The 24,782-nt window shown below is 33.0% G+C and overlaps 1 protein-coding gene across 1 annotated transcript in view; it reads right to left on the reverse strand.

The window, feature by feature from the left end:
- SGCZ (sarcoglycan zeta) overlaps nt 1–24,782 on the reverse strand; it is a 1,161,665-nt gene that overhangs the window by 135,108 nt on the left and 1,001,775 nt on the right. Inside the window, exon 4 of the mRNA XM_064368680.1 lies at nt 11,826–11,913. Within this exon, the coding sequence (XP_064224750.1) occupies nt 11,826–11,913 (88 nt within the window). The remainder of the gene's footprint in view (nt 1–11,825; nt 11,914–24,782) is intronic.

The raw sequence follows: 24,782 nt of genomic DNA on the forward strand, positions 1-24,782 counted from the left end.
AGCACATCACACAACTTAGTCAAATAACAGATATAGGTGACATAAAAACAGATGGAGCGAACAGCAATGATGGATATCTCAACCGGAAATTATTTGCAAATAATTGTAGCAGTCTTAAGAGTGAAAATGAAATGAGACTAGTCTAATGTTGCTTTAACTCTATAAGAAGGATTGAGTTATTTCAATAATGTTAATCTATGCAACCAATGAGCATTTGTTATACATTTTATGATACCTCAGAAAGAAAGAAAGTTATACACATACTATAAACTTTGTCAAAAGTTTCCACAAGTTCTTTGACAAGATCTATGCAATAATAAGGCATATTTTAAAAAGGATGATGGTTCAAGAACAAGAAACCCCTTTAATTTAATATTTGGAGATAACATAATCACAAATGAACCAAAAATCACCAGTGAAAGAAATGTGGGCATTATTCTAAGATACTCAGTGTTCCTGAATAGGAAGATTATGAATGCCTCCATATTTTGGAAATGTGAAATAAAGAACAAACAGAAAAAAGAGCAATAATAAAGCAATGACAAATTTTTGAAAATTACCTCATGAAAACCAAGATCTAAAAAAAGTAAGCCTTGGGGAAAATGTTCAAGATATTCTAATCACATATTCTGTACTTATTTGGGGGATACCATGTGTCCAGTGGGATTATAAAAACCAAGGCATCAGGATAAATTCCCCGCTGGACCTCAAGTGCTGTTATTTTTTAAATAGGTTGCATGAAGAACGTATTAGTGTTCAGGATGTTAAGTTATATATAAGAAAGATTGACATCATGTAAATTTGGAAAGAACTGAAAAATATTTCTTATTAATTTTTGTTTTATATTTCAATTTAATAGACAGCCAATTTTGGTGTATACATCTATGAATCCTAACACACGCAGATTGCTGTGTAATCATTACTACAGTCAAAATATAGGACAGATTCATCACCATCAAAAAACTCTCTTGTCCTGTAATCCCAGCACTTTGGGAGGCCGAGGCGGGTGGATCACGAGGTCAAGAGATCGAGAGCATCCTGGTCAACATGGTGAAACCCTGTCTCTACTAAAAATACAAAAAATTAGCTGGGCACGGTGGTGCGTGCCTATAATCCAAGCTACTCAGGAGGCTAAGGCAGGAGAATTGCCTGAACCCAGGAGGCGGAGGTTGCAGTGAGCCGAGATCGTGCCATTGCACTCCAGCCTGGGTAACAAGAGTGAAACTCCGTTTAAAAAAAAAAAACTGTCTTGTGCTACCTCTTTGTACGTAACCTCCCCCCCATGCCATCCCTGTGAATTATGCATGAATCTGTTTTCACCATAGTTTTGTCCTTTTAAGATGTCATATAAAGACCATCATATAGTAGATAAACTGCCAGACTGATTTATTTTACCTAACATAATGTCGATAGCTTTTTTAAAAAGTTGTTGAATACCATTCCGCTCTGTTAATATACCACAGTGTGTTTATCCATTCTCTTGCTGAAGGATATTTGAGTTGACTCTGGTTTTTGGCAATTGTGAATAGAGCTGCTGTAAATATCTATATAAGTTTTACTTTGTAAACATGTTTTTTGTTTAACTTGGGCAATCACCTAGGAGTGAGATTGTTGGACCATATGGTAGTTGCACGTTTAACTTGGTAGGAACAGCCAAATTCTTTTTTTTTTTTACAATGGTTATAATGTTTTGCGCTCCTAGCAGAAGTATAAAAGTTCCAGTAGGTTTGTATTCATTCTAACCCTTGGTATTGTCTGTATTTTTTATTTTAGTCACTGTAATTATTATGACTTATGATTTCTGAAAGCCTGTAATGTGAAAATATGTATGGTCAATTCTTAACGTGTAATATTGACGACTTTCTTCCCAAAATATATTTACGTATAAAACTTTAGTGTGATTTAGGTAGCTGATTTATTGATTCAGTTAGCAGCTCATGGGTTAGGTGAGCAATGAGCCCACAGCTGAGAAGAATAAGGAGATAGAATCATAAGGACCTCTGGAAAGGATATGAGAAAATAAAGCACATTTTCCTAGTCTGCAATGCATGTCTTCCTGGAGTGGCAGGCTGATCTTTGAATTACATTCAGTAACCTTTATAGAAAGGTAAAGTATGGCAACAACAATGTATGATTGGAAACAATTTTCCTTTTTCTACCTATGACAGGAGAAAAGATGAGCTCCAAAATTAATGAGTTATTAACATACTCTAATCCCTTTGGGAGGGGTAGAGGAGGGAAAGATATTAGTTATACAGTAGACTAATGGGTTTGTGAGTGTGTTGAAAACAAAACAGGCAACATGTGACCTCAGGACCAAAATCGGCCATGATAAAATTAGCAGATTTTTCTTTTTTTCCATAGGATTATCAGATCAAAACATAAAGGATCAGATAGTATTAAAAATTCCTAACTTCAGGCAAATATATGACAAAATATCTAGATATAATATTGAAAAACAGGTTGCAAATGAATTCAGAAATGATTAAAATAGTTTAACCAAAGAATGCTGATTAAAGGATTCATAACAGTCTTAAGAAATCTGAAGAGATTTGGGAAATACTGTTTTCTCATTATGAGGTATATATTGTCAGGAATCTAATAAATACTTGGAAACAGAAGAATTGCTGTGGTTCAGTTTCTCCTCTTCCTTTGCTCAATTTTCTATTCCCACCATGGTTTACTTTTCTGGTGTATGCATTATCTGACTTGGAATTTTTCCAAAACTAAATACAAGCATAGACACAAAATCCAAAGCGAAAGTTAGAAGAAAAAAGCTACCGTAGTTAATAGACATAGATCATCATAAATAATGGTTTCCCTCTAGATTCTCCTTCTCTCCACCCCATGACCAGGCAATTAGTATTGTTATATAATCATCTGGGCTTAGGTGCCACCTCATTTAGGAACCCTACTACTAAAGTGAATGATCTTCTGTGTACACATGGACTCCTAAGTTTTATTTAGCTTCCTGCCTCCAGATGTTTTCAGATAATTAGTCCCATAACCTTACATTTGTGAATATTATGCCCCATTAACCAAATTTCCAAAGACACGATTCTTATTAAGACCAACACAAAATTGCATGTTCCATAAGTCAATTATATATGGAACTCCAATGCACCTGCAATTGTGAGGTCCCACAAAGGGATCCTCATTAAAAACAAAGCTTGGTTAAGTGTATAAGCTATAGACTCATTAATTTCAGATAAGTTATGTAATCATATCTAATTAAATATCTAAAAGAGAAAATTAAAAAGCACTCTTGCTACTTGGTTTAACTTATTCTACTTTTATCCTTTAACCGGTCTTGTAATATATAATTTCTATTTTATTATAATTATTTAAATATTAAAATTCAAACACTTTAAGTATACTCATATTTTGAATAAACATATGATTACCAAATTAATAAAATATTTATCTGTTTAGTGATTCCCTCAGTATTGTGCACTTAAGAAATAATTAGTCTGTGTATTATATTTATCGAAATAGGCTAATATTTTCTTTTTTATTAATATATAAGGAGAAGAACTGGCCTAGGTAGTGCTAAAATAAAGGAGGAGGACACCTTTATAATATATCTTAAAAGAGACACACTTTCTCACTTTATCCTATCATCCTCATTTCTGTACCCTCAAGACTAGAATTACTTTAACAACTAAAGATATTATTACCAAAAACAGTATGTTGAAATATATATATATAATTACTCTGGAAAAGGAAAAATTTCAAAGCCATAGTATCCATTGACATACAGGCATGAATTATTTTAGCAAATTAGCTACCCTTGGTCTTAAGAAGTAGAGGCCAATACCATGCAAGGATGATCTTTAGGACCATAACACAGAGCACTGTGAAGTGGAGCTGGCCTTGTAGAACTGAAATGATTGATTTTAAACACGGGCATTGGGTACTTGGAAAGAGAAGGAGCAAGCCAGCAAAAGCTGAAGATGACCAGCCAAACTGTCTCTTTCAGGTTTTAGTCTAGGTCTTCCAGGAAGAAAAATTTGTAGTATTTCTTGATTCTGCACTTCAAATAATTGCGAATTTAATTAAATATTTGAGCTAGTCCACATTTCTGTTCTTAGGACACCAAAAATGAGAAACTTTGAAGTATTAGGATAATTATTCAAGTTGCTAAAAATTCTCCTTTGATAAAACTTTTCAAAACATGAACATTAGTGTCTTTGCGTCAAACATAATTCTCATTACACCCGAGTTACAAAGATTGAGAGTTCTAATTTCTAGAGTGCCATTCCTCTCCTGATATCATAGGCATCTACTTCAACACGATTTTCCCAAACTGATTAACACTAAATTAAATAATATGAATTAATTAACTAATTAATAATGAACCTAAAATCAACAATATATTTAATGGTTTGAAATGTATATGCAATATTATACCTAAGTGTTTTGTTGATCTATACTCCAAGATTTGAACAGCTCAGTTTACATCAAACATTCATTCTTATTAAATTGTCCCAGACTATTACAACATTCTCTAAGTCAAAAAAAAAAAATGAGTCAATGACAAAAAACATAAATTTGGTACCTGAGAATAATCTGTAACCTTTTACTTTTTATACATCCTATACCATCTGCAGTCAATTAAACGATTCCCAGGTGTTCACTGTAATTGCTTTAATGCAAGATTACATGTCATTTTCAGGGTCTTTAAATATTATTATAAACCCCTCATCTACATTTTTTCTCCATTTATTTAGGAACAAAACATGCTTATGCTTAGCACTAACAAAAATAAGCTGATTGGATTTAAATTATTTTGTGGATTAAATTTCACAGAAAAAACTTTTTGTAAGCCAAAACTTGATGAAAAAGTAGAAGCATACCTAGGATGTTGATTTAATTGTGCCATTTACCTTCTTCATTTTAAATTTGTGCACAAAATACGTGCCTATGCTGTATGGCTAAGATGTGAAAAAACCAAATCAGATGGCATTTTGTCAGGACAATTGAATATTGAGGAATGTAAGGATTGGGAGATTCACCAACTGACTCTCTTCTTCCAAGGTTAAAAGTAGTTTTTCATTTTTTAGACTTGGTACAGGAAGGAGCCATGGAGACAATCTAGTCAAATAAACTCATTTCATACACAAGGCAAGTATAGCCCAGATACTTGGCCATGTGTACAGAATAGTACACACGCAGTGCTAACAACAACAACAACAACAAATCACAGTCACTAACACATACCCAGAAAGTGTTCCAGTACTTAATTACATATTAATGGATTTAATGTTTGCATCAACTATATGAGGCAAATACTCATTTATGCCCACAGAAACCTGAAACGGATGCCTGGAGTAATGTACATACAGTCACATAGCTGACAGTTGACAGATCTGGGATTTAGTAGTCTCCAGAATCCATGCTATTAATTGGTGAGGTATATGTCCTTCCTAAAAATAGTTTCTGAAGATATCATGATTTCCAAATGAAAATACTCCCGACAACATTTTGATATATTGTGTGTGTCATATAATTGTCCTCATAATATTATTAGTGAAAATCTATACAGTCCTACATTAAAATTTAATAATTTTAATTGAATGTACATTCTGGTTTTCTTTCTTTCTTTTTTGGGGGATTTACTATAACAACTCTTAATAACCAAAATTGCCTTTCTAGTAAACATGTTCTGTGTTTCATATGGTGCAATTTTGGAATAACTTAAATTTGTGAAACATGAAAGAGTACTGGTAAAAAAGTAAAGGAATATAATGTTCCCTTAAACATATGTGGTTTTACAAATTGCATACATTACCGAGATTTTATTTCATCATGCTAAATAAATGGAAATTACTTTAAAGAATATATCCAAACTCAAATTATGTTGAAGCATGTTGCATGAATTAAAAGGCTAAGGTTTTAATCAGTCCTATGTGTGTAGACTCAGAAATCTTTTTCTAAAAGGTGTCCTGACCCTAATTTTGCTTCCCAGTACGTTCCTTGCATCAACACTTTGGGCAGGTGAGTTTACATGGGTGTGTAAGAGAGTGTGTGTGTGTGTGTGTGTGTGAGAGAGAGAGAGAGAGAGAGAGAGAAACAGAGAAACAGAGAGACAGAGACGGAGACAGAGAAAGAGTCTGTCTTGCATGTCGGAGGATCTATTGAGGTAGACAGAGGGGCATTGACCCAGTTAAGAGTTTTAGGGAAAAAGGAATTTCATCAATATCAATTTCATCACCAGGTCGGGTTATATCAGAAATTAACAGGTCCAGCCACAATCACAAACGTTTCGAGATCTTACTTCAACTGACTAATGGCAAACACAGGTCAAATTACACATCGTTTAAAGTGTATTTAAAAGATACACACACTATGCCTTGTAGGTAAGTCTAGATTTTACTTCTGAATTGAGTTAGGCCAATAAACATGCTCTGTTTCTTTGTCCCCCAACCACAACTATTTTACATAACTGCCTTTTTGCCATGACGCCAGCATTCTTTAAAAAGCATTTTGTCAGAGAATTACTAGGCTCAATGCTTCTTTTGATGTAGAGTTGCTAAAAATACTGCACATTATATCATCTAGATTTATCTTTATTAAACAAAAGGTACATTTTGTTCAGCACGTGAGAAAAACGTGTTTGTTTCTCATAAGATCATACACTTTCTTTTAAAGTATAGTGGGATCGTTTGGTTACATTTCCTTTTACACCTTTACTACTGGGAATATCACTGTAGTTTAAACACTCTATTAAGATAGCGATGCCTACCTATGAATAAATATTAACTAATAGAAACTTTAAATATATGTGGCATCTTTTTATAAACTTACATAGTTTAAAAAGGGAAGTTATTTCATAATATGGATGGTATTAATAGATATTGACTCAAAAAATACAAAAAAAACAAATTTTAAAAATTATTTACTTTTATAATAATAAATTATTGATTTATTATTATTAGGAATAATAAATGATTCCTAATGCCTAATATAATCAATATATATATACTTAATTTTGATTTTTTATGTGTGTAGCTGATTAACACATTCTGAGAAAAGCAGATGACCAATCTTGATACCTTATCATCATCTCCACTTGCTGACTTCATAAACCTTCTTGGAAAAGGAAAGCAAGCACCTCAGACCTCTGAAGAAACCAGAGTCAACTCTACTGCAGAAGCTGTCTACAACAGTTTCTACTGTTAAGTGATGTAAACTGCTCAAAGTATAAAATATGAAAAAGAGAAACTCATAATAAATACAAATATCACTCTGTTTAATAGCTTGCAAATGACATTCTTTCTTATGAACACATAGTCAGGCTTATGTAAGGCTTAAGCTTTCAAGAATTACTTAGAAAAAGCAGAAAATGAGAAATTAAAGATTGTAATTAAGATTTTTATATAATTTGGTTATTCCACTGAGTTTTGATAAGTAGAAATGAGAATCTCAAAGATAAGTAAATGATTCTGACAATAACAGCAGGCCTTTCCTAGGTATTAATTCATTCTGAATTCATTGTTCCAAATTTATTGAGCATTAAACAGGGAGACTTACGATGAAATATGAGATCCTATTTAAAGCATAAGTTTGTGGTTTTAAGCACACTCTAAAACTAAAATTTCAGAACAATCACATTCAGTTTTTTAATATCCAATTAACCTTAATGTTTTACTGGGATAATAATATAGATGTGGCATTGTGGAACTTCTTGCTTATGACATAGGACCCCATAGGTAACCATGATGGGTATCTCAAAAGTCGTTGTGACTAAAATATTTAAATCGGAATGAGGGACGCTAACTAAATAAACAAAAACAAAGCTAGCTCCACCAGTTAAGATAAATCTTTTTCCAGTTTCTGAGTTTGTCCTCCTTTCATTTTTATCCTTCAGCTACAGACTGATGGCATAAGGCATATGAGAAAGGAAAATATTATATTAGATTTAATAATATATGTTAAACCTAATATAATATTTTATCAAATATAAAATATATTTTGATAGAGCCCTTGCTCTATCAAAAATAAAATATATTTTGTAATACAAGAAAAAGCAATCTATAGCTTAATAAAACCCATGTTGGCTAAGCTTTTTAAAGGAGAGATTATTTTACGGAAATCAACCTATACTTCATAAACTACTTATAAAAGTAGTTTAAATATAGTCTGTTGAATATCAATTCAATGTTATTGGAAAATAAAATATAATTATCCTCATGATATTGTGAGAAAGATTATTACATTTTAAGTGAGCCAAATTACTACAGCATTAATTACTATTACCAGTGTTGTAAACAAAGTCTATATCAAAACTGCATGATAATATTTTATTTACACTACCATAAATAAAAGATTTCTACTCTATATCACATATTGTAGTAGTTGCCTGAGATAATTATGAACTTCACAAAGATGGTGCATAATTTACATCTTTTACCTACTTTTTTGCAAGAAAGTCATGAAAAATATCATATTATCAACATATATGAATATATAACACACCTAAAATCACATACTTTTTTCACCTATAAAAGAAAAATAATGTTCTGCTAACAAAAACATAGTAATTATAGATTAAATAATAGAAAATTTTGACCTGGAGAATGATTCTGAGACTTGTTTAAGAAAGTTCTTGATTTTTCTTCAAGGAGTCTGACCTCTTGGGATGTTGTACTTTCTTTAACCACTTCTCAACAACAATCTCATTCCTCTCTTTCAGCTTTATTCTAAGAAGAGAAATTTGGAGGAAGAAATCTTGAGTTCATTAATCTCCTCCAATGTTATGAAGGTCAAGAAAATTAGAATCCTAGACTTAATGAGGGAAATTGGATATTATCTGGTCAAATTCATAAAGCCTGGAACTTCATAAATTCACAAAAATATTTGTCAAATTGATTTTTCTACCTAAAGTTTTAAAATACTTAGATTTAGTTTCTACTATGCTTGAGCCAGTGTATGTATAAAATATTTCTCTTTTGCATTTATTGTATTATACATAATTTGATTTTAAATTCTGCCAGTGAGTCAGGATTAGAATTAGCACAAGGGTTGGCCTAATCACTGGACTACACATATCCCTGTGAATTGAGTTAGTAGGAAGCTAGGCTTGCAGAGAAAGAAAAAGTCAGGGTACAAGATAAATGGATATTTGCTTTGCTGAAACTATGCACATAGATTTTTGAGGAAAAATGGTACAATGAGAATAAAATCTGGAAAAATATTCAAATTCTGTTATATTTTCAGAATTGACTATACTAACATAAATTGATGCATTCTACTGATACACCATAGAATTGTTTTACTTAGAAAATGAAGAGTAACTGAAATTCTTTTCCATAATTATTCGGTTTGTGTGGTACTTTTTTAAATATTGCAAAATAGTATCATGACTATACTATAATCAAGGTCGTATGCATAAACAAAAACTGAAAGAAAAAGAAAAGGAATTAAAAAGAGGGTTAGAACAGCTACTTATATATTCTTATACAATTACAATTAGAGTCTTTAGAAATAAATTTTAATTTTCTACATTGCTTGATTCATTCAAGTATGTCTTCAAATACTACATAAAGGTAAATTTATTCTTACATGATTCAAGAGTTTCTGAACATCGGATACACTGTGTTGTGTTTTTTAACATACCTCTGCAACAGTATCATAATTAAACCTTAACTAATATCACACAGATACATTGAATAGAAAAACATCATGAGATTTCTCCTATAATATCACTGTATTTTTAAATTAAATGATACCTATAATTACACTCACCATCATCACAATAATAAATTCAATATATAATTACCTACTATTTGTAGATACTGAAATCACACTAATTCTTATAACAGCATTCAAAATGTGACATTATCCCCATTTTAGAGATGAGAAAGCTGAGCATCCAAAAGATTAACTGTTTTGCTGGCACCCAACCAACTACTAAGTAGTTCCCTATGGCTTTGTTTCAAATATGAATATATTATCTCCCTTCACACAGCCCTAGTCTTCTTTTGTTCTCTCTATGTTAATTAAAATGTGCAAACCAGTATAAATACATAAGTCATCAAAAATACAGTCAAAGGACCAGGGTATTAAACAATTTTTAAGTATAAACGTATTTTTCTGCACAATAAGGCTGTGCAGAAAATAATCATTAACTTAATGATTTGTCACATTTAAAATTAAGCTTAACTTTTTTTCTTTCTCCCTCTTGCTCTTGCTATTTTCTCCTGTCTGGCAAATATCAATATAGCATTAAAATCAGTTTGGAAGGGTAACTGAAAATACAAGCATACTATATTCTTTATTTCCTGCAGGAAAGCATGCAGTGAAATGCAAACAGTATCTGCACTTCACATAATCAAATGATTACTTTGCTTTACAGGCAGGAATTATGTAGTCATTTCGTCTGACAGTGGGCATGGGTATATATTCTTTGTGTACTTAATTTACATTCTGACATTTCTACTAAGAATTTTTTATATCAAGGACTGAAAGAAAAAGAAGGTTCTATCTGGCTGAAGAGTTCTCAACTTTAATAAAATTAGGATATGGAAAATCTACCCAGGTTAGGCCTGTTTGTATAGGCTTATAGTTTCTGCAGTTTCAACGTAACAGGAGTGAATTAGCATGAATATTTAGGTGAATGACCTTTGCTTCTGAATCAGTTCTGTATCTATACACATATTTCTTGTATTTAATCTTGAATCCATTTCCTAATAGCATCCCTCTATCACTGATATATCTCTAATTATCACAAAATATTATTTAGTTGTAGCAATTAATAGATACGTAATGATAAACTTTTATGATGTAAAGTGTAACAATTTTTACAAATAAAATTATATGTTTAGAAAATTCTTATATGCTAAAATGCTATCCTTTTGTTTTCATCAAAACAAAAATAAAAATATTTCATACACCTACAAATGAAGTACACAGAATCAAAATTCATGTTTCTAAATCTCACATTTCAAATATAACATTTTTGCAAAATTTAAATAGAAATATTGGAAATACACATTTGCATTTCAATGATGATTAATTTCTCATTATAATAGGAATACCTTAGTCCTCAAAATTGTAATTTACTTTTCTCTCTCTTTCTCTCTCTCTCTCTTTTACTCTCTCTCTCTATATATGTATAGATAGACAGATATAAAGAGATACATAATGTTAATGTTAAGAAATTTCCCCACAGAACCAATACAGTATTATAAAAATAATTCAGAATCTACATACGTATCAAAACTTTAAATTACAAATTACTTATTTGCCTTGTTATATTTTGATATTATATAAATCTCTAAATTGAAGTATTTATTTGATATGAGAAAAAACTAATATTTTATCATTAATTTATATTAACAAAACCTAAAGGCTATAAATCTTAAAATATAGATAATTTCAACATCAAATGTAGAAGTAATTGATAAATGTTAATATTTATTATTCTCAGTTCATGCAATTTCTCATTTATATAAGCAGATACTATTTATTAGAAAATATTTCCCCCTAAAAAAGGGATACATAGACCTAATAATGATATATCATCTCATATGTTTAAGTTTATTAACTATAATATTAACATAACTATGAAAATATTTGTTACAAAAAATGGTGCATTTCATAATTCAAGAGTAATGACCAGCAAAATAAATGTAATTCAATCTCATAATAATACATTGACAAGAGTAATAAGTACCAAATAGAAGGCACATAACTAACCTATGACATGTCAAATCATGTGCAAGTAATGGGATCTTGAGTTACATATCAGAGAAATAACATACTTCTACTTTTCTCAGTTAGAACAAGCATAGTAGGAGCAACATTTACCCCAAAACACTCACCTACGGTCAGCTGTCCAGTTAACTGCCCCATGTGGTTTCTTGCATTCACTGTTACATTTCTGTCAGACTGTAAGACCAGTGGACTATCCTGGGAAACATGTATAAAATAAACAAATCAAATAGAAAATAGAAATGTAGTCAGACTTACATAAAATGATATTGTATTTGTTTGGATATTGACAAAAATTTAATTTGTTTGCTCTATCTTAGAGAGTTAATTTAATGTCCTAAACATTGGCAGACAATGTAAAAAAAATGAGATAATAATTACTCATAACAATTATTGATGGCATATTCTCATTTTCATAAGTGGGTATTAACTATCAGATGCAAGCATTTCCAACTCTACTGATTGTTGTACATCAATGGTGGAATAACCCTTTTCCTTTTTCTCTCCCCGTGTCCCACCTGTGCAGATATTCCAGAAGCTATGCCAATGGCAAAAGTCCCTTTGTAGGTTTAAGTTGCAACTTTCAGATCTCAGCTTAAATGCCACCTCCTCAAAATTGTCTCATCTAATCAGTATAACTACAAAGTCTTTCAATCCCCAAATTCCCATTCTCCATTTGGTTTGTTTAAAGCACTTATCAAGAAGAATTTAATTTTATGTGTCTATTTGGGATTTTTTGTTTTTATTTTTCTCTTTTACTTAATTTTGTCACAGAAGGAAACATCCAGGGGCCGGAACCATGACAGCCATGTCTATGCAGTTACATCTCTACTAAGCACACTGCTGAAGGAAAGAATTTATAAAGTGTTTATTGAGTAGATAAAAAAATCTGCAAAGTAAAATTGATACTATAGTACCTTATTTTTCAATCTCATGTGGAAATAATCTGTAAATCATAGAAGGGTTTCTCAAGAAATTATACACAATATAAGATGTTTGTAAATCCTTTAGGATGTATAACTCTGGTTACCTCTTGACTTTTATCAGTAATTTAGCACTTAACAGTACAATTGTTTACTGAACGACAACAGCACTGCCTTAACAACTCACTTATTAGGCTTTTGTCATACCTCCCTTAGACAAGTAAAATCCAAATCCCTACATTCTCATTTTAATGTAGGGTGATCATTTACAAATCTGCATTCATTTATCCAATAAACACCCATTGCACACTCACTATGTACAATATAATAATGTTCTAGAGGTGGGGACATTTCAGTGATCAAAACATAGCACAATACTTGCCCTCTTTGAGCTTACATTGTGGATAATGAAACACTATGAAAATCTCCTCCAATACCATCCTCACCATCTAGGCAGTATGCCACATCTATGTCAATGTCAATATACAAGTGCTTTCATATATAAGCTATATTAAAACTCACAATATCAGGATTTGGAATTTGTGATTTGGAGATATATCTGTCTGTCTATCTATCTATCTATCTATCTATCTATCTATCTATCTATCTATCTTATATATATATATGTGGCTGTTTGCTAAAGCTGTTTTGGATCCCTTCTGGCTACATGTAAAGCACTGAACAAAGATACACACATAGATACATGCACATATTTTCTTTTAAAGGTAGATTTTACTGGTATGACTAAACTAAGATGATTTTTAAAAGTAACTTCCTACATTTTGAATAATACATTTACTTTGTAAAATTAAACATAGCTGTAATAAAACTACTAAAGTTAATATCATTTCTGCCTCATATTACAACTCAGCTCTTTCAGCCTCATATTGAAAGTTTTATTTCCGCAGTTTTAAAAGAAGTAAGTCTAGTTTTTTACCCATAGGTGTAATTATGCTGCAGAAATTTATCTTGTAAAAGATATAAAATATTTTAAATTAATTATAGCATCCTAATCAAGTGATATGTCTGAAATCATCCTATTCAAGTCATATGTCCAAATTCTGTTTAATGTATAGTTCATGGACTAAAGATCGTCTGCAAACAGCTATCTTATACCCAATAAGAATACTGCTTTCTCTTGATAATGACATAAAGATGATGGTTCATACAGGAACACACACACACACACACACACACACACACACACACACACAAAATTCTATTCAATCTTGGAAAAATTCAACCTAAGTACTTTAAAAAGGAGTGTTGGATCACACACATTTGAATATTTGAATGTAAGAAACAGGAAAAGTGTATGAAACATCTTCCAGTTCAAAAAACTGCAAAAAAACTATAGGCCAAATTCATATTCATTTTCTTTCAATATTTGTATGGTATAGCATATATGAGTTTGGTTTAGAGTTTTAAATTATATGACACTATATGTTTTTATTTGAGTTACTAGACATATTACACATAAATTTCTGTCAATAGTAGAGTAAAACAGCATAACCATATGTATATATAATTTATAGACTATGTAAATGTATTATAGGAATTATTGCTTTATTAAACATGTTAAGATAAAAAATTAGGTTGAGAAGGCAATGGATATTTTACTTAAAAGAGAAATAGACTTGGTAGAATTGAAAGTTTAGGCGGGGCATGGAGGCTTGTGCCTATAATCTCAGCCCTTTGAGAGGCCAGCGCAGGGGATTACCTGAGGCCAGCAGTTTGAGAGCAGCCTGGCCAACATGGCGAAACCTGATCTCTACTAAAAATACAAAAAATTAGCAAGGCGTGGTGGTGGGCACCTGAATGCCAGCTACTAGGGAGGCTGAGGCAGAAGAATCCCTTGAAGCTGGGAGGCAGAGGCTGCAGTGAGCCGAAATCACAGCACTGTATGCTAGCCTGAGTGACAGAGCAAAACTCTGTCTCAAAAAAAAATAAATAAATAAAAATAAAAAGGAAAGAATTGAAAGTTCAATCATTCTGCATCTTTGTTTGCAGCATAGCAATCTCCTTTTTCTCTAACCACAGAGATCTTGTTGAAGTTCTGTCTCTAGCACTCTTTGCTTCTTTTCATATAATTTTACGAAAGTTTTTCTCATAATTAAATTTTTATATCTAGATTGAAATTTCACTGTGATAGCACTAATAATTTTTTTACTTAGTAGAACCATAAAGATATAGCTCTCAGAGATAATGAGTAATTCTCTGCACTGTGTTCCTATGAACATCAATATATTATTATACTATACTCATTTATTATAATGTGATCAAGTGAGTTGAACCAAAACCAAGTATCTATTTTTGATAAATAAAATTTGATGGCTGAAAGAGCATCATTTCCATCCACAAATCACATAATCATTTCTGTATTTTGTGTCACTACCATGATATCTTTGTGGATTAAACCCATTGCTCATGCATTTCAGATTTAACACGACCTTTTGCACGTTATCTACTCAGTACTAATTAAAACACACATATGCAATACAATACGCATAATAATGAAAAATCTTTCAGTCATTTAAGAGAGATTCAATCCTAAGCAATTCATAAATCTGAGGTCAAATATATGTTTAGGTGAGAACCAGCACCAACATACCACCTCTTACAAAAAAAGAGAAAGATATTTAAGAAATATTTTCCCTTAATAAAGAATTGAATACTTCTTAGGTTTTATATATTCTTTCTCATGTTTGTTTCTCCAAAGGTCTCTATATGAGAAAATAATTGACACTAATATTTTACTCCATTCCACTGTCTTGTTTATATCCTCTATATTATACTCCTATGTTCTAAAATTTTGAAAGCTAATATGTTTTTAATATATTTAAATAGACATAGTAGTACTCTCTTATACTTTATTCTTGCTGACAACATAAAGGAGAGAAATCTGTTTTGCTGATTTTTTCTCATGGAGTAGGAATAAGATATTTAAGTTCTGTAAAATGAAGAAAGTAGTTAATATATTATTCAACATAGCATACTAGTATAAATATCTTTTTTTGGAAGAAGAAAATCTTTATCTTCAGATTCAAATATTTTTTCTCCAAGCTAATAATCCCCCATAACAGAAGTAAGGGATCTCATGGTTTTCTGTAGCCCTGAACTGAACTTGGCTGTAGCTCTAGAGTGGACATAGTGGCCTTCTTATGTCACTCTTTAGACAAAGCAGATAGGTGACCCAGTGAGAAAGGCAATGGGACTGTTAGGTGGAGCTGAGAGGCTCTACTTACAATTCTATTACACACATATTCTTCATGCCAAGGGTGTGGCTGCAATCTTCTAATTTTTTTTTTTTAATTGTACTTTAGGTTCTGGGGTACATGTGCAGATCATGCAGGATTGTTGCATAGGTACATACATGGTAATGTGGTTTGCTGCCTCTATTCCACCTCACCTATATCTGGCATCTCTCCCCATGTTATCCCTCCCCAACCTCCCCACCCACCCTCCTGCTTCACTCCCCTGGCCCCTGCCAACAGACCAGTGTGTGATGTTCCCTTCCCTGTGTCCATGTGTTCTTATTATTCATCACCTGCCTATGAGTGAGAACATGCAGTGTTTGATTTTCTGTTCTTTTGTCAGTTTGCTGAGAATGATGATTTCCAGATTCATCTGTGTCCCTACAAAGGACACAAACTCTTTTTTATGGTGGCATAGTATTCCATGGTGTATATGTGCCACATTTTCCTTGTCCAGTCTATCATTAATGGGTATTTGGGTTGGTTCCTTGTCTTTGCTATTGCAAACAGTGCCTATGCACATATCTTTATAATAGAATGATTTATGATTCTTTGGGTATATACCTAGTAATGGGATTGCTGGGTCAAATGGAATTTCTATTTCTAGGTCCTTGAGGAAGCACCACACTGTCTTCCACATGATTGAACTAATTTTTATTCCCACCAACAGTGTAAAAGTGTTCCTATTTCTCCACATCCTCTCCAGCATCTGTCTTCAGATTTTTTAATGATCACCATTCTAACTGATGTGAAGGGTTGTCTCAATGTGGTTTTGATTTGCATTTTTCTAATAACCAGTGATGATGAGTATTTTGCACATGTTTGTTGGCCTCATATATGTCTTCTTTTGAAAAGTGTCTGTTCATATCCTTTGCCCACTTTTGGATGGGGTTGTTTGTTTTTTTCTTGTAAATCTGTTATAGTTCTTTGTAGATTCTGAATATTAGCCCATTGTTTGTCAGATGGGTAGATTGAAAAAATTTTTTCCCATTCTGTTGGTTGCCAGTTCACTGTAATGATTGTTTATTTTGCTGTACAGAAGCTCTGGAGCTTAATTAGATCCCATTTGTCTATTGTGGCTTTTGGTGTGAATGCTTTTGGTGTTATAGTCATGAAGTCCTTGCCTATGCCTATGTCTTCAATGATTTCGCCTAGGTTTTCTACTATTGTTTTTATGGTGTTAGGTCTTATGTTTAAGTCTTTAATCCATCTGGAGTTAATTTTAGTTTAAGGTCTCAGGAAGGGGTCCAGTTTCTGCTTTCTGCCCTTGGCTAGCCAGTTTTCCCAACACCATTTATTAAACAGGGGGAATCCTTTCCCTATTGCTTGTTTTTGTCAGATTTGTCAAAGATCAGATGGTTGTAGGTATGTGGCATTGCCACCAAGGCATCTGTTCTGTTTCATTGGTCTATATCTCTGTTTTAGTACCAGTACTATGCTGTTCTGATTACTGTATCCTTGTAGTATAGTTTGAAGTCAGGTAGTGTGATGCCTCTGGCTTTGTTCTTTTTGCTTAGGATTGTCTTGGCTATGCAGGTTCTCTTTTGGTTCCATATGAAGTTTAAGGTGGTTTTTCCCAGTTCTGTGAAGAAGGTCATTGGTATCTTGATGGGATTAGCATTGAATCTATAAATTACTTTGGGCAATATGGACATTTTCACAATATTGATTCTTCCTAAGCATGAGGATGGAATGTTTCTCCATCTGTTTGTGTTCACTCTTATTTCATTGAGCAGTGGTTAGTAGTTCTCTTTGAAGAGGTCCTTTATATCTTTTGCTAGTTATATTCCTAAGTTTTTAATTCTCTTTGTAGCAATTGTGAATGGGTGTTCATTCATGATTTGGCTCTCTGTTAGTCTGTTATTGGTGTATATAGGAATGCTTGTGATTTCTGCACATTGATTTTGTATCCTGAGACTTTGCTGAAGTTGCTTATCAGTTTAAGGAGATTTTGGACTGAGACGACGGGGTCTTCTAAATATACAATCATGTCATCTGCAAATAGAGACAATTTGACTTCCTCTTGTCCTAATTGAATACCCTATATTTCTTTTTCTTGCCTGACTGCTTTGGCTAGAACTTCCAATACTACATTGAATAGGAGTGTTGAGAGAGGGCATCTTTGTCTAGTGTCAGATTTCTAAGGGAAAGCTTCCAGTTTTTGCCCATTCAGTATGATACTGGCTGTGGGTTTGTCATAAATAGCTTTTATGATTTTGAGATACGTTTCTTTGATACCTAGTTTATTGAGAGTTTTTAGCATAAACAGTTGTTGAATTTTGTTGAAGGCCTTTTCTGCATCTATTGAGTTAATGATGTGGTTTTTGTCTTTGGTTCTGTTTATATGGTGGATTACATTTGTAGTCTTGCATATGTTGAACCAGCCTTGCATCCCCAGGATGAAGCCTAGTTGATCATGATGGATAAGTTTTTGATGTGCTGTTGCAATCAAAAAATTGAAGATTTTTGCATCTATGTTCATCGGGGATATTGGCTTGAAGTTTTCTTTTTTTGTTGAGTCTCTGCTGGGTTTTGCTGTTAGGATGATGTTGGTCTCATAAAATGATTTGGGAAGGAGTCCCTTTTTTGGGATTGTTTGGAATAGTTTCAGATGGAGTAGTACCAGCTCCTCTTTTTACGTCTGGTAGAATTTGGCTGTGAACCTATCTGGACCTGGACTTTTTTTGGTTGCTAGACTATTAATTGCTGCCTCAACTTCAGCCCTTGTAATTGTTATAGAAAAATGATGAAATCTGTTCTTCTTATTTTTTTGGGGATAGGCTATGCATATTACCAATGAAAAAACTTTTAGAAAATTTCTACTGCCTTCACTTTATTTATCACAAATATTTACTGAGTGCTTGTAATATATTCAGCTCTCTGCTATCCACTGGGTGCAAAAGAGAAACAAAAAGGAGACAGACTTCTTTCTTTTTGGGAATTCACAGTCTTGTAGCCAGACAGACAATGAACCAGATAATAACCAATCATATCAACAGAGAGTATTAGTAGTAGCAGGCTGGTGTGATAGAAATTTCCTGAAAAAAGCATTAGTAATACTGATGAGAAGATATGGGTATTTTAGGTATGAATTTAGCTTCAGATATTCATTTCTCCAGCTTAACTGTTATGTTAAGTCGTGGTGAAATAGCAGTAGTATAAGCAACAACCAACATTTACTGGCCCCTTTCAATGCCAGAGACTGCTCTAAACTAAATGCCTTACATATATGAGTTCATCTACTTATGAAGCTTACAATAAATTCATCCAGGAAGAATCAAGACAATAACATGGTTGTAAGACAGACAGGGGACCCTGACTGTTTGAGATCAAGTCCTGGCACTGCCAAAGGCTGACTTGGCAAGTCACTCCACATTTCTGTACCATAGTTTCTTCATATGTAAAATATAGGTCACAGTATATAATCTGTGGGCTTGTTATAAGGATGAAATGAGACAATATATGCAAAATGCACAGAACAGGGCCTACTCTCTTGACAGAAATGTCTGCTTTTATTATTTATTCCTCATTTTAGCTATAGTATTTTACTACTAATAATTCTGAATACCATCACTCTTGTTTCACAAATAAACAAACTATAATACAGAAAGATGAAGGCACTTGCTTGAAATGACACAGCTAAAAAATGTAACAGGCAATGTTGGAACTCCCCAATTTTGTTTCAAATATGCCCTGTCAACCACTAGGAAGTATTGTTTTTCTTGGGGCTAATTCAATTTTAGGTTTTTTCAACTGTCAAACCAATAAAAAAAAATAAGAAAGTGAATTGAACAAAATATACTTTAAAATTTCTTTAAGCATTTTGATCTCTAAAAGAAACATCTTATACACACTTACACATACAAACACATAAAGTGTAAGATACAACCTCTACTTTGCTGCTATTGTCCAGGTTTTGGTAGCACAGTCTTGTTCGTTTTTTTTATTGCATTTTAGGTTTTGGGTACATGTGAAGAACATGCAAGACTGTTGCATAGGTGCATATGTGGCAGTGTGATTTGCTGCCTTCCTCCCCTTCACCTGTATCTGGCATTTCATTTTGTTTCATTTTGTTTTCTCAGATTCTAAATGAGGAGTGTATGTTATAAATTCATCTGCCTACACATTTTAGAAAGTATTGCCTAAGCAAATCTCCCTACTTGGTATTCTGAAAGAACATCATTAGTGACCTATTTTGTTCAGTGTAGGTGATGTGAATTTGGTATGGTGTTATTTGAGTTTATATAGTTTAAAAGATAAATTTTATTTTCTTCAATGGTGGAAATGTAGAATTTGCCAACAAATCTACATTATCCTCAGATCCTCTAATCTTCCTATTCAATCAACTGTGTCAGAAATATTTCTTAATTTCTTAATATTAATACATTTTTCCTGTTTATCCCATGCCTACTTCTATAATAGATTCAAAACTCACATTTCAATAACCATTTTCTCCTCACATTGATTTTTCACATACAGTGTTATTAAAAAATACTTTAAAAACATATTGGTGTACTTGAATGAAAACAAACAAAACATGGACTCCTCACTCTCAGCTTGAAATAAATTCATGTTCATAACACATAAGGTTCTTCACAATATGACCCAATTCTACTTTTCTACATCTACTTCACCTCACTCCCATCATTTAAGAGTAAGCCAAATTTCCCATTTTTCTCAACTATATACTACCTCTATTTATTTTCACCTTCAGTTTCTCAGGCCAGAAATTCTTATCCATGTCTCTTTATCCAGAACAGTTACATACATTTTTCAAGTCCAGGTCAAAGTCCTGTCCTCTGTAAAGACTTCCTACTCCTCTGTGGTGTTTAAATTCAGATCCCATTCTTCAGTTCCTCAGTCAGTGTTGATGTCTATTACAGTACTTGTAGCAGGCTTTTTGTCTTATTATGTATTAATCATTCATGTGATTTGTAACCTCCATTTAACTGAACTGTCCTGAAAACATAGTATGCTGTCAATTTCTTTTTTCATACGGTCTTTTAAAAGTATAGTTTGTGTCATGCTTGGCATACAGTTGATGTTCAATAAATGCATATTGAGTGAATGAGCTGAATTGAGCACATTATTATATAACGTGCCCAGGCTACATGTGTTCACCTGGATTTGTGTCCAGATCACACAATTTTAGGAAGCTACTGTTCCTCTTCTTTCTTTTTTCTTCTTCCTCCTTCTCTTCCTTTTTCCTCATCCTCATTCTTCTTCTTCTTCCCCAGAGCAAGGATGGTAAACATTCATTTCAGTGAAACAAGTCATATCAAATTATTATTTGATGGTTATTCATCATCCCTGTGCCCAGGAAGATACCTCATTCCTTTCTTTAATATTTGACCCACTTAAGCTGCAAAACAAGTGTTTATTCTTTGAAATAAAAAGTAAAAATTCTTTTTATACTTGAAAGTCATTTCCTTCAGAATGCAAATCATCTAATTATTGATTTATTTTAAAGGAAGAAGTACTTATTATGAAAATAAACATATCTAGAGCTGTTAACCTGACTTCCTCAAATTCTGTGTTCACATTTTAGAAAGTATATTGAATTTTAACTTGAATATGAAGTAATGCAGAAGAGAGATATTATCTATTTATTTATCAACTTTATGCATTTCTACTCTAATACTATTATTGGGAATTCCCTACTTTGGTTACTCTGTTTTACAAATTATCTAGTCATGGAAGCCACTACTAGGAATCTGTTCTGAGAATGCTCTAAGTTTTCATTGTCCTTCTGGCTCCTGTCTGCCTCTTTAAAGCTATACAGCAATCAGAGTAGTCTCCTTCCTGAAGCCCTCTTTCTCCCAACTGTTAATAATGATGATATTGATGAGTATGTATCCAGAATGATGCTGCGGGAAGCAGTTTTACACATGACATTCCATTTAGAGGAACTCTGGGGTAATCTGTCACTTCCTGTGTCAGTCAAAATGCTCCAACTCAACCTTCGGCCATGGATGGGCTAAGAAATAAATGCTTCTAGACTCATTATCCTAAAAGGGAATAGTACTATCTCTACCTAAAGTAGCAAAGATCCAGAGAAATGAGACACTGCTGTTGCTTTAGTCAGATAGCACAAAATTCCCAAAGATGCCTCTTCTTTTCCTCTCAGGCAACATTTGCAGCAACTGGGAGATATCCTCCTCTTAGCACTTCTAGGTTGGACTGCCACTTTTCCTCTCCATCTACTTCTTCAGTTGTTCTTGAGGGTAACCTTGCCCTCACACCAGCTCTAGGGTTCCAACCCTATCCACTCTGAGTGTTGCTACTGTCTGTCCAGCCAGTATGTTCACTATGGGAGCATGGCTGAGGTGCAACCCAATTAATGATGTCAGAGAGACTCTGTGTCGACGAAGTAGAATGTAAACATTGTGTCTTATTTTGGTGAACAGAAAGAAACATAGAGCACATGTGAAAATCTACTTTATGTAGAACAGTGGACAATCTGCAGATTTAAAGCAAATGGCTAAGGCAAAGAAGTGGTTTTCTGCAACTGGATGAATGGTTTAGCCAATTTCTATGCCCAAAGAAATCAAATTTTAAAGAAATTAATTATTTTAAACCATTTATGTATATGGCTCAAGGAAATAATTAAGGTTTCTAAAATGGAACTAACTACCCAGTGGTGAGTTATTAGATTTTTCAAACCAAGTACTGTACAAAGATTTTTCCCACTTCTCTTTTAATAAAATGCTAGTTCATTTCTGTAGTATTGTGCTCTTATGGCTTAGAAAAAAACAAGGAATGAGTTGTGTAAAAGGCTTGTGAAACTTTTGAAACTACTGGCTACCATGGTGTTAATTTAGTAACTACCTATCAATGACAATGGTAATGATGATAGTGTGTGTGTGTGTGTGTGTGTGTGTGTGTGTGTGTGTGAGACAGAGAATATCCCAGATGTGTATTTGTATATCAGTATCACAAATGAGGAAAACTAGAAAGTAAGCAGGGAACTAAGCCTCTATTAAATTGGTTTTCTTTTATCTTGGTGGGAATTGGTACTGTACAGAGAATAAGAGGCCTTTGTATTCTAAAAGTTTAAAATGACAACATATTTAAAAAAGAAATTCACCCTTCTCAAATAAGTTGGATATATTTTCCAATAAATCTCTAACTTGAAGTAGGACAAAGAAACAGAAAACTTAAGAGAAAAAGTGTCTTTGGGATTATTTTCCACAGAAATATTTTCATTTATGATAATTACATTTGTACTAGTTAAAAAAAAAATCTCTTTTTTTCCTTCTAAAATCTTTTTGGATCATAAGGGGCTTCATATATCTGAAAACATTAGGACATATTTAGTTGACTGTGTGTGCATTTATGCTGTAACAATTTCTGTAGAAATAGATGAGAAAAATCAGAAATATAATAATTATGACAAATATGTTTCTATAATCACAAATAATAATGGAATTACAAGATATAAACAATGGGTTATAAACTCAAATAAGTACAACAAGGTTATAGTATCTGTGACAGTTAGTTTTGCGTCAATTAGACTGAACGGGGTGTCCAAATACTTAGTTAAACATTATTTTGAGTGTGTCTGTGATGGTGTTTCTCAATGAGATGAACATTCGAATCAACAGTCCCATTCAAGCAGATTTTCTTCCCTAATGTAGCTCGACTTAAATAGAACAAAGGGGCAGAATAAGAAAGAATTCACTCTCTCTGCCTGACTGTCTTCAAGCTGGGACATGAGTCTTCTCCTGCTTTTGGATTCAGACTAGGACTGGAACTTACATCATCGGTGCTTTTGATTTTCAGGTCTTCATGTTTGGATTAGCACGATACCACTGGCTTTCCTGGGCTTCCAACTGTCTACCTACAGATCCTGAGGTTTTTCATCCTTCCTAACTATTTAAGTCAATTCTTTATAATAAATCTCTTTATTTATTGGTTCTGTTTTCCTAGAAAACCCAGACTAATATAGCGCCCATATTATTTACTAAAGGAACATAGTAAAAACATGTATAAATGCTAAGCAACAAGAAGACTTTGCAAGTAACAATTGTTGTGCTTGCATGAGACATTATCTATGATTTTGTATGCTTTGAAGCACTTTGTTAATTGTGGTTATAACGTAGCTATACCTGATAAGGCAATACCGCAGGAAAGAGATAATCTCTCTTTCAACTTTTACAGTCATTACTTTAAAGATCTGTAGCAATTCTTATGTTTTCTTCCTCAACAAAATAAATGGGGGGTGGGATAGAATGTTTCTGAGATTACTGTTTCAAAGGACTGGAGCTATTTCAAACTTATGACATATTTTGAGGCTAATGTAAGATAAGCCAAGCCCCTTAGCCTCGTTACAGAAAAATCTACTGATGGCAATATTTTGAGCCAGGATAAATATAAATATGTCTAGCTTTATCAAAGGAGTAACTATAACATGTGTGGTGGGCAAACATTCAGAATATGTCAGACCAAATAGCACAAGATACGACTGAGAAGATGACTCCAACCCAATGCTTACAAATCAATAATGTGTACACAAATTTTCTGAAGATCTGTCTAAATGGAAACCTGTGTTGAAGCCTCACATTCTGCATTTCAAGTGAGCTTCCAGGTTGTGCCTATAAAGCTGGTCTGCAGATCACTCCTTGAGTAGAATAACTCTAACAGTCCAGCTGAATACAGGACTAGAGATGGACTTCCAAAAAGCTTCCAGTCAGAATCTTTACGTCCAGAGTGCGGCCCCAAATCATGAATCAAGTAGGAAATTGCAATGTTGCAAAAAAATTTTTTTGAACTATTTCCCATGATATAAGAAACCCATGTCAAACCTACAAATCTATAAATCAGAACGCTTGCCTTCCACATCCCAATTTCCATGGAAAAGGCTTCTCACAAAATATGTCCACTTCTTTTT

Source organism: Aotus nancymaae, unplaced genomic scaffold, assembly GCF_030222135.1.
Source record: "Aotus nancymaae isolate 86718 unplaced genomic scaffold, 86718_ANA_hifiasm-v0.15.2.pri h1tg000079l, whole genome shotgun sequence".
In the NCBI taxonomy this organism is placed as follows: domain Eukaryota; kingdom Metazoa; phylum Chordata; class Mammalia; order Primates; family Aotidae; genus Aotus; species Aotus nancymaae.